Source organism: Battus philenor, unplaced genomic scaffold, assembly GCF_028537555.1.
Source record: "Battus philenor isolate CCGP_79_NKW_IND1 unplaced genomic scaffold, ilBatPhil1.0.hap1 SCAF_2, whole genome shotgun sequence".
NCBI lineage: Eukaryota > Metazoa > Arthropoda > Insecta > Lepidoptera > Papilionidae > Battus > Battus philenor.
In genome coordinates this window covers 16,322,199-16,334,237 of record NW_027181682.1, presented here as the reverse complement: position 1 = coordinate 16,334,237, position 12,039 = coordinate 16,322,199, and the positions used below count along the sequence as shown (strand labels likewise).

General features: G+C 38.7%; 1 protein-coding gene across 1 annotated transcript in view; it reads right to left on the bottom strand.

Moving 5' to 3' along the window:
• Nucleotides 1–5,769: 5,769 nt before the first annotated feature.
• The window catches only part of tweek (transmembrane protein KIAA1109 homolog tweek), a 68,732-nt gene continuing 62,462 nt past the window's right edge, over nucleotides 5,770–12,039 (bottom strand). The window contains exons 49-56 of the mRNA XM_068765465.1: nucleotides 11,796–11,998; nucleotides 11,213–11,341; nucleotides 10,554–10,712; nucleotides 10,063–10,257; nucleotides 8,693–8,908; nucleotides 7,899–8,029; nucleotides 7,406–7,515; nucleotides 5,770–5,956 (exon numbers count right to left, since the gene is read on the bottom strand). Of these exons, the coding sequence (XP_068621566.1) occupies nucleotides 5,770–5,956; nucleotides 7,406–7,515; nucleotides 7,899–8,029; nucleotides 8,693–8,908; nucleotides 10,063–10,257; nucleotides 10,554–10,712; nucleotides 11,213–11,341; nucleotides 11,796–11,998 (1,330 nt within the window). The remainder of the gene's footprint in view (nucleotides 5,957–7,405; nucleotides 7,516–7,898; nucleotides 8,030–8,692; nucleotides 8,909–10,062; nucleotides 10,258–10,553; nucleotides 10,713–11,212; nucleotides 11,342–11,795; nucleotides 11,999–12,039) is intronic.

The window sequence follows — 12,039 nt, the reverse complement described above, 5'->3', positions numbered from 1 at the left end:
AAAGGAGAAAAAAGGGAAGAATGTCAGAAGAATAGAGCGAATGAGAAAGAAAGACGAAATGTAACATGAAAGATAGACAAGACTGAAAGATTATGTGAAGAACGATAGAAGAGAAAGACAATAAAAATTCTGTGAAAAAATTATATTAAAAGATTAAGTCCCTGTCCCACTCAAGATAGGGGAACGAGAGGCCCCCAATAGCGGGGGTCATAAAAAAAAAAAAAAGATGTCTACGTTGGCAGGGGGCAGAGGACACCTAACCTAAGACGTCTGTGTTGGCAGGGGGCAGAGAACACCTAACCTAAGACGTCTACGTTGGCAGGGGGCAGGGGACACCTAACCTAAGACGTCTGTGTTGGCAGGGGGCAGAAGACACCTAACCTAAGACGTCTACGTTGGCAGGGGGCAGGGGACACCTAACCTAAGACGTCTGTGTTGGCAGGGGGCAGAGAACACCTAACCTAAGACGTCTATGTTGGCAGGGGGCAGGGGACACCTAACCTAAGACGTCTGTGTTGGCAGGGGGCAGAAGACACCTAACCTAAGACGTCTACGTTGGCGGGGGGCAGGGGACACCTAACCTAAGACGTCTGTGTTGGCAGGGGGCAGAGAACACCTAACCTAAGACGTCTACGTTGGCAGGGGGCAGAGGACACCTAACCTAAGACGTGTGTTGGCAGGGGGCAGAGAACACCTAACCTAAGATCAACGTTTTGCGTCGTCTACATAGACATCCAGAAACGAACGGTCAAAGATCAGTCTCCACTGATCCAATGCACAAAGTGCCTCGGTTTCGGCCATGGCAAAAAGACATGAATATCAACGGAGAGTCTGTGTAGCCATTGTTCTGGTCCACACCTAAGGTCAGAATGACCATCTTGGATATCATGTGATAGATCCAGTTGTAGAAACTGTAACTTAGCTAAGATGGACACCAGTAACCACAATGCGTTCGACTCTGAATGTCCAGTGAAAAAGAGATGGGACGCGGTGGCGAGGAGTAGTGTAGCTTATTGCTAAAGGCGTCCAAATGAAAGTAAAGTATAATATAATACAAGCCAACCTCCAACGCAAGAGGCTCGCTACGGAAGAATTATTTTAGGAGGCAACTAAAAGGAAGGCCAAATTCGCTTTGGCGCAGAAGCCCTATGTAGGAGCAATGGGGGAGCTAAAGCGGAAGTCCAGAACAAGGGTAATACAAAAGACCCAAAACAGGCAGGGTCCAGGCGGCAGTGATCGTGTTCGACCAGGACCTACAAATAGAAGACCTCCAGCTAACCACTGGAAATATAGTGGTCTTAGTTGTGAAGACATGCACTAAGACTCTGGCCCTCGTTTCGGTGTATTTTGAGGACAAGCCCTTTGGCCCCATATCCCGACCTCGTTCAAAAAATTAACGACAAGTATCAGAAAAAAATTTTTGCTCATAGGAGATATTGATGCATAGAGTACGTGGTGGGGTAGTAAAACCGAGAACCATAGAAGGGCTGAACCGTCGACTTTCTTTGAAGAGATCGGGCTTCAAATCCCCAACATAGGGGAAGATCCCACTTTTGAAACTATAAGAGGCGATACAAGCTCGGATCACAATGCAGTCGCGTTTACCATCTTATTCGAACAACTCTGTCAAACAAAAAACTTGTCCACTAGGATCTTCAACACTAAAAGGGCGAATTTTACTGATTTCAAGGAAAAACTTAATAAGAACCTAACCGCAAGGGCATTATTATAGAAAGAATAGAAGTTATCACGGATGTCACGAAGTTGGAATCGACAGTTGAAACATACAGTGACTGCGTTACCAAGGCATGTGAAAAAAGCATCCAAAAAAGGAAAAATCCTGTTAGAAAATGAACAGTCCCTTGGTGGTCTCAGGAGATAGAGCAGTTAAATCAGGACAATATTAAGAAGCAGAAGCGCATACGGAATGCGGCAGCTAGCAGGAAAAAATATGTTATTGAAGAGTACCTTTTTTATGGCTCCCGTTATTGGGAGCCTCTCGTACCCCCTATCTGGTGTGGGACAGGGACTTTTTGTTTACATTTATTTTATTTTTTCACAGACATTTGAAGAGTAACTTAGAGCAAAAAGAAAGTATGAAGAGGCGGCAGTTGAGGCACAGACCAGGATGGAAGGAGTTCTGCACGAAACAAGAACGGGAAAGCATGTGGGACGGAATTTACAGGGTACTAAATAAAACACATACAATATAAAGTGACCAAATGCTTGTAGCAAACGGTAGACAATTGAACACGAAAGAGTCAGAGATACTGCTCGCCGAAACATTCTACCCTGGTGATAGTGAGGAAGAGGAAACATCAACGAAAATTTTTCTTCCAAACGACTTCCAAATTGGACCCCTTATTGGTCCAAGTGTTGACAGGTCATGGCGGTTTCTTCTTTCATGTTGGTTTAAATGTAAAACAGACCCGACGTGTATCTGCGACCCGGACGCGAAGGAAAATGTAATCCATGTATTAACCGCATGCACAAAGTACATCAGGCATAGATTAGAACTGGAAGCAAAGCATGGAATGGAAATTGGGCAAAATGCGCTTAAAGATTGGCCAGAATGCGAAACGACTCGAAGTGATTTTGCGGAATTCTGCGTCCGGGTGGCGGAGGACGACGTGCGTAGAAATAAAACTATGTAAGAAAGATATGTAAAATGTATATATTGACATATATACAGGTAACATATAATAGAGTAGTGATAAGTAACTATGTAATAAGTATAAGATAAATAATAAAAAAGAAGGCGTGAAAAAAAAAGATAGAAGCAATATATTTAATAATAATAAAAATAATAACAATAAAACAAGGGAAACAAAAAAAATAAAAAAACTGCCAGAACGACTAATACTAGTAAGTAAGACATAAACAATAAGCAAAGATTCGAGGAAACACCTTGACCTGAAGACACATAGAAGGATCTGGACAAAAGGCATTGACCTCCATGTCGATGGATCAATTTGAAAAGTGGGGAGATTGGCAAATGGGGTTTTTAGTCGGTTAGAGTCCGACACTACTTGGGCGACATTCCCAGGTGTCAAGGAGGTTTTTCCCCATTTGCTAATTAGCTTTACAACATTAAAAAAAAAAGATCAACGTTTTGGCAGGGGGCCCCTAGCTTAGGGCCTCTGAAGTTGCATAACGCAGAGGGCGCCTAGCCTAAGAACTCTAAGATAGCGGGGGGGAGGGGGTTATGAAACTCCCTATCATTATATATATTATACTATATATATAATCATATTTATGTAATAAAGGGTGTTACATATTAGATGCTACTTTTTATTACATAAAGAAAATATAAAATCATTACGAAAATAAAGAGGAATTACGAAATCCCAAATCCATTGCATTTTATATTTAAAATAAGTAGTTTTTCAAATTTCTTGTGTTATGTAGTATCGAACACATTAAATGAAACAAAATTAATTCATCTTGTTCTTCGGGGGTTACCCTCTATGTCTTCTCTAGTTCACAGATGAACTTTCAAATATTTATTTTTGTTAAACAAAACCGAGTGATTGATTATCTATATTTTAATCGATAACCCATTCGTATCTATAAAAGCAAATAACCAATATCTCGGTCAAAACTTATACGTAAAAAAAATGCTGTACTATTAAACTATATGTTATCTGTGTCACAACTGACAGACCGGGTTTGACATTTGCATAAATGTCAAATAAATGACAAATAATTGTTAATTTATATTAATTGTGAGTTGAACTTTGGCATTGTTTATGATTGTTATTTGAGATCTTTTTAGATTTATGTTATCAGAACAATTAAATGTGATGTTAAATAAAACTTTAGATCAGTGTTACCTAGCGTGGGGCCCACGCCCACAAGGGGACAATTTTGTAAGTGGAGTTTAACCCTTTCGCTTTAATATATAATTATATATGTTACATAGGAGGGCGTAGGAATTTTAGAGTAAGGTGGGATATGGTACAAAAAAGTTTGGAAAATACTGTAATAGACTGATACGTGAAAAATATTTTCAAGTGTATATATATTAATACAGATATGCCTTTGGGAATTTTAAAATAAAATTAAAAAAAAAATTGGAGTTATAGTGACATTACTAGCCAGGACTTAATGTAATAAAAATATAAATAATAATTAATGCAATTTTTATTTACCAATACGTAATGTCATATCCATGTTATAACTTTCTTTGGTCACATATGACAAGTATTTTTTCTAATTTTGATTTTCATATTTTATTTAATTTACATAAAAAATGTCTTTTTAACATGAATAAATAATTAAAAAATAAAATCATTTATAAAAATCATATTGTACAGTTCCGCTACAGAATCATTGGAATTATATACAAAAAAATATATTGTGTATACGTGCATTGAAAATACGGGATATATAATCCCCTGTATATACTAAAATAATATATAACTAAAAAATCGTAAGTTTTGTGATTAATTACTTGTAATTTGATTGTGAGCATAGTTCTCACGCGTGGGAAATATTTTGGAAATTCTACCACCAATGTACTGGTAACACTTGTTATTGAAATGTGGTCTCTCTCTAGGTCTCATTGGAAACCTTTCTGCTCCATATGGAGATCTATGCTTAGGATTTCTCCACGAGATCGAATAAGGAATGAAGTGTAACCGATGTAGTCCAGTAAATTGGCGTTTTAAGTGGCAGGTCAGACCACATATTGTAGAACAGGTGGACATTGAGGTTTCCTGGACACAACAAAGTGGACAGATGACCTTGAAGTCTTTGGAAGATCCTTCGGCAGTTTCCAACAAGTTATATTAAAAATATATCGAGAAGAATCCAATTCCAGTTGCAACCTACGTATGTATCGCGGAAAGAGAATAGAAAGAGACCAAAGAGACTACGGAAGTTGTCAACTCGAATCGACCAAGGCTTTCCAGGAAGGGTGTCACCTTCAGCTATGAAGGTAAACGCCGAATAAGTCGACCAGTGGATGCATAAAACTGGAACGATGCGTAATTTTTTTTTATATTTCGCTATTTACAATACCCGTCGATATTGCATGCCGACCTTTGGAAAGAGACAACCGGCTAATTTCGGCTTCGTAGAACGTTATCTCTGTCGCACATCTGACAGAACGTCACATAGGTAGTGTGGGACAGAGATAACGCTCTACAAAGCCGAAATTAGCCGAATGTCTCTTTCTATACGTCGATGTGCATTATTCATCGCCGGGTACCGTATATTATGTGTGAATTATTTTATTTATACGTGACAAGTCATCGATGTCTTATTGCCCATTTGTGGATATCTTATGAAAATGGTGATGCTGAAAGCTGATGATCCATCATGGTGCTACATCGTGGAACATTTTTTACATATGACAGTCATATGTTCAACCATATAATTAATTATTAATAGGATTTTATAGGCGCAGCTTATTTTTTAATTTTTTTCTCTCACTATAGAGGATATGAAAAGTTTATACCTACAAGCTAGCAACATCTACCCGCTACACAAATTTACAATAAATATGACTGACTATACATTGTCTATACATCTATATATGTTAATACGTTGTGTTCATTTTACTAGTTCATTGGTGCACGAAATACATACAGCACTGCATATATATATGTTGATTCGACTTTCATAGTTGAGCACCTTTCGAATGTATAATGATTACTTTTATTTGTATTAGAAAAGGGGGTGGGGCGATATTTAGAGAAATATATCTTATTTCCCCCGTTGTGTATGGATCAAAGAATTTTGAATCTTATGTTACTTGTAATAAGGTTAGGACTTGTGCGGCACGAGCGCTACGAGGCGAAGTAACACAGCTGATAGAAGAGCGTCGAGTGGGTCGAGCGCACCACGCTGCAGCCACTTGGGGATGGTGGTGCGGGCGTGACTGAAGCCCAGCTTCTGCAGGATGTAGTCCACGCCGTAAGGCTCGATCGATTTACCCGCCCACGACAGCAGCCTGTTCACAAATTTGCAAAGTCAAATTTAAAAGCCTTCTAACGATGTCCTTCACTTACAATGCGATTAAAATAAGAATAGGACCGGCCTAGCGCTATGTTGTGACGTCACAACGGGAACTTGGTATAGTGTGCAAAAAAGCAATGTTAAAAAATAATACCAGTGGCTAAAGTCACTCGCTCGGTTACCTTCGAAGCAGTTTCCAAATGCTTAATGAAACTTCCAAATACATCACGCGATATATGAATATTGCCATCTGGCCCTGGTACAATTCTTACTTGTTTTAACTGGTCCAACAACATAATGGCACGTTTTTTCTCTTCCTCGAAGTACTTATCAACATTGCTGATAATCTCACGAGCTCGCCGATGTAAAACACTACCTCTTTTGCTCATTGTAGAACAAATTAAACAATCAACAAAAACAAGTACTATTATTTTTTTATTTTATATATTTAATGCTGACCGTGCTTATATGAGTGAAGTTAGCCGAGAGCCCGTCCTATTCTTATTTTAATCGCATTGTAAATACTTATATTCAGTGAGTTTGCATGCTATTTATATATATATACAAATAAATAAAACTGTAGTGTATGTTCGTAATATTTAAATGACCGCTTTCTACTTCATGCACACATATATGTGGCACATATACCAAAAAAATACATTTTTTAATTTTGTCTATCTATCTATTTCAGAGATCTGAAGCTGATGTAATAAGGAGTAACTTAAACCTTAATAGCCTGATTTGCGAAAGTGATCTTATTTTAATATTACTGTGTTTGCTTGAGGGTCTAGATGAAGGTAAAAATATATAAATTTTTTAATTTCGTTGTAAAGAATATTATACAACAGTAAAATACGTACAGCCAACCTATAAAAAAAAATAATAGTAATGTGGAACATTCGATTTAAAAGATTGGTATCAAAATTGAAACTCTAGGTTATTAAGGGTTAATTTACTTTAATTTTGAGAAAATTTTATAACGAAAAAAAATAAACTAAATAAGTGTAATGTAAAATTCCTTGTGGATGAAGTTGCGGGCATAGCTAGTATTATAATATGTAAGAGTGGTCGTAGTACTGTAGCTTCTTGTTCGTCGGTTGCTTTTTGATCTTCAGTTGCTTCTTCGTGTGTTGACCGCACCTCCGCTAGCCCTTATAATGAGCGCGGAGACTCTCAACAGCGCGATGCAGATTTTCGTTGCGTCTACTATGGCGCCATCTGTCATTTATCTGTTTCACTGCCGCCGCCGCCGCGATGCGATTGACGGTCACGTGGGTAAGAGCTTGGTGTTTGAGTGGCGCGCGATATGCACGCCACAAATATATATATATATATATAAATATATATATATATATATATATATATATATATATATATATATATATATATATATATATATATATATATATATATATATATATATGTGTGTTTGTGCGTATCTTACCGCACGGTGGGCTCCAGGTGCCAGGTGACGCAGCGGTAGTCGCGGTAGTCCTGTGGGGGCGCCGCCTCAGTAGCCGCACTGCCGCTACTGGCCCGCGATCCGCCCGGCATCTGATATAGTTTCACATAATCACTTATACTAAACTTACATATATCAATTGCTTCTCGAAAACGACATCAAGTGAGATGAGTAAAATTAAACCAAAGATTAGAGAGGAGAGAAGATCTCAGTTGCAAGTGTCCTATATTTCTATCTCACTCTCATGCGTCTATTCGAGAATTGCTTGTCGGAGGTGACATTGGGCGCAGAACATGGCCTATACAATCGATTGGTGTTAGGTCTAGAAAGTTCTCGAGTGCCGACCACGAACCTATAGATGTGGCGTGGGTAGCAGGGCAATTAAGTGGACTGAAGACATAGTTAAGGTTGGAAGCCTATACCTTGCAGAGCGTCCACCAGCTGAAAAGAAGAAGAAAAATAAATATCAACTAACCACTCGATCCTTCTCTTTGATGTAGGAGGAGATGAGGTCGTGCAGGAACAGGAAAGCCTCTGCGTCCACGGACACGAAGATATGATCCTCGAACTCCGTGATGAAACTGCACTCCACTACTGGCTTCTCGTCTGTTGAATAAAGATTTTTTATTTTGCATTAGCTTCTTTTTAGATAATCTGTTTTAAATAAGTGACCATATATGTGTGTATAGTACATTACCACATTTATCTACCTCTTTCACACGTCAAAACCAAAAAATAAACACAGATGATATTGTTTATGATTGCAGTTCTATAACATCTATATATCTATAAGCATTATGCTTTTATAGTGAAAGTGTTTTTCATGTGAACTTATGTGTATTATATATTTTCAGGCGTATATTTGTTAGTAGATATTATTAAATACGTATAACTGATTTTAAATGAGTTTAAGATAAACTAGACTAGTATAATATATCACATACATAGATGGCACATGTGTATTAAATGTTTGTTAATAGAATTTTTTTTCACACGCACTCACGCACACAATTTACGTAACGTTCCAAAAAACACGACGCAAAGTGAATTAAGCTTTTCTATAACAAAATCATGTAAAGATTCTAATCGAAAACAACGCAAACTGGAAAATCTAACGAAGCAGTGAAAATTAGTAGTAATTTAGCTCCGTCGCAGCTTTGAAAAAACGTAAAACGAAACGACTCAAAATGCGGTATAGGTGTTTAATTGTTTTCATTGCAGGTTTCTGTGACGTGTATACCCCATTCTCAGTGGGCGTGTCTATCTCACCGTTCTCAGTGGGCGTGGTGGCGCGCTGCAGATGACGCGTGCGCAGGTGCAACTGCAGCGCGGGCAGAGCGAAGATCACCTCGCGCACGTGTCGCTCGCCCGCCTTGCCGCGTTCGCGCTCCGTGCTCCCCGTCGATCCAGGTCCAACGCCCCCGGCCGCAGAACTCCCCCCCGCGGCCCCTGCCTCTCTCTCCAGCGACGGGAACTGCTCTATCGCTGTAACATTATGAAATTATAAACTATACTAACCACCACAAATCTAACTTCATTGAACTTGGAATAAATAATAAAACACGAAAATAATGTTAGGTATAAATAAAATAAATTATGATATGTAATTCGTAATAAATTAGCATATTAAATATGAATGTAAGATAGCACAAAATAATATATAAAGTAAGATAAAGAAATGTGGTATAACCCGAATATTGGAGGAACGAAGCAAAGGAAGTGAGGCGATGAATGAACGGAAATAAGTATGAAAAAGAATAATAAAAAATTGAAGATTGAAAGAAGAGGAAAGGTATATCATATAGAGAATGATAGAAGAGTGCAGATATAAAAGGAAAAGTTCTAACCCTGTCCTACAACAAGACAGAGAGTACAAAAGTTCTTAATTAAAAAAAAACCTAACTTCAGTATACGATTGCGTTAAGGATTGCTGGGGTAATCTTCTTTTATTTTACTTCATTTTAAAATCTTTTTATTACAGTGGACAAAGTGGACACTGGATAAAGTGTTGGAGCTGCTAGGGAAGAAAGGATTCATCATGTCTTTCATCATCACGATTTTCTTTCAACAAGGCCAAGCAGGTTCATCACTTATAACCTCCTGAATTATAATTATAGTGTTCTGGAAACTTTATTGTTTATCTAATGAACCAAATAAAAAAATACATTATCTTTTAGGAAGTGATACGGATAGAAGCATCCCTTTTATTCTGACACCAATGTTTAATAAAATAACACAGTCACAATACCACTAACGACAAATTATTATCAGACATAAGGATTGCCTTGTCAATTATATATAAAATGCAGAATGTAAGCGAACCTTGTCCCATCAGAGAAGAGGTGAAGTGTCAATGTGTGTATGAATGACGTAAGAACGAGAAATATCAGAATGTCTCTGTGGGAGTGATGTATTTTGCAGCGGCGATTATGTCGCCACAATTTCATCATCAACCTGGTTATACGAGGGAGGTCTATGGAAAGACAGTGGTTTACGTCCTGCGGATGAAATGATAAGTCAGCTAAGCTGAGTGATGAGAACAACAAGAGAATAAGTCAAAAGTCGCAACATCATCGATGAGATGATAATGAAAAAAACTGCGTATAGTGTGGTAGAGTTAGCTGCGCATGCGCACTCACCGTCTATCTCGCTCTCGGCGAATGCGTATAGGAACCACTCTCGCAGCGTCTTGAACTGCGGCGGGAAGAGCAGCGAGCGGGTCATTCGCACCACCGTCGCCACGGACTGGTGACCTCCACCACCCACAGCGCCAGTCGCCCCTGCACCCCCCAGACTTGCTGTCAGGCTCTGCACCGCCTGCACCTCCAGGTCATCTGCAACAGCACAAGCCGTGACTTCCCGAAACCAAAAGACAACCCGTGTTTATACACTGCCGTGTCTACTTCCTAGAACTTAAAAGTTTTGATTTCTTATTCTTTTATTACACATATATTAAAAAGCCAGATATGTACAGAAATATATTAACTTAGGTTAAAAAATACTTTTTTGTTACTTTACCAAATGTTTGATTGATTCGTATTAAAACACCTATATATTAATAAATAATAAAGTGGGTATTTTTAAGTTAAAAAAGAGGATTTAACAATAATATCGCACGCCCACAACGCACCTTGATCGTTCTCCAACTGCTGGGCTTCTGTAGCGAAGCTTATACAAGGGTCTTTGAGGCTGAACAGCGCCCAGGACTTCGCTTTCATGCTGTTCCCGTGGAAGCATCCTAGGGAGATGTTGGTGCCGTGGAGCTCCATAGTGCCTCCAAGTACGGTACCTGAAACAAAGATTATTTTTTGTTCACTCTTGTAATGGTGTAATATTATATACAGACCTAAAAACATAGAAAAAATATTACCATTTTTCCTAATGCTCCGGGAGTTTTAAATGACAATTTCACATTACTTCTTGATCTCAGCAGTATATTACAATAGCAATGGTGTCCCCGGCCCGGTATATAGTAATATATACCTTGGAAAGTTTCTATAAAGATTGGCATTAGTATTTTCTAGAGATATCTTGGCATTTTTAAAGAATAAACATTTAAAGCGAAGGCGAAACTAAATTATGTGCCCAACTACGGTGACCATAGACAATAATAGACCACAGTACGTGTTTTCGGTTGGTAGAGATCACATATACATTACACCTAAAGCCTCGTTCCCTCCCAAACCATAAAAGCAAATCATGCATCTCACTGTTCTAGAGATTTCTTCATCAGTAGCTGAGGGAAGTCACGACCCTCAGCAATAAGGAATTGGAGACAAAGAAGATTACCATTGGCGGGTAGAGGCGCGGGCAGCGTTGACAGTTGCATGCCAGACACGAGGCGAAGCACCTTCTGCCAGTGCCGGTGGTGGCGAAGCTCCACCTGCTGCTGCTGATCGGCAGCGGGGTTCACGTTCGCTGAACAAATAAAGTGACCATCAACTATATTGACACCATAGTTACATCTTTGATACATATACACTATCAGATGTCATTTAAATATTCGTTCATCGAATAATAAACTTTTTTCCGTTAATTTATTTTTATTTTAAGGTTGTGATCAAAGAAAATGTCGTATTAAATGAAGCACATCACAACTACTTTTTATTCCACATAACTAGTATACGTTTAATTCCATGTTTAAGAAATATTACATCGAATTTGATTAGTAATTTTACTAAATACACTGCTAAAATAAAACGAACGTCACTCATCAACACTTATTTCAAAGTGATTAAAAGTACCACCAGACCTGGACCAGAATAAAAATACACCACATTTTCTTTACATGAGGTACATTTGTGCCAGGACCCTCAATCATGAGGAAAAACCCAAGAAGTATATATTCATGTACCCTGGTACAGTTACATACGTTCTCTTTTATCTCTCTTGGCGGTCGCGTAGCTGGGGTGGAGGGAACTGAACACTCTCTTGCTGGACTTGAACTGCTGCGTGAAGAACTCCTCGAGCTTCAACTGCATCTTTAGCAGATCGGGCGTGGTGCTGCGACTCATCAGTATCTGCAGCTGGTGCCAGCTCAGGGTCCCGTGGATGAGGATTATGGCCGGCCTGTGATCAAGAGATTGGTTACAGGTATAAAAGCTTTAAAGGAGTGA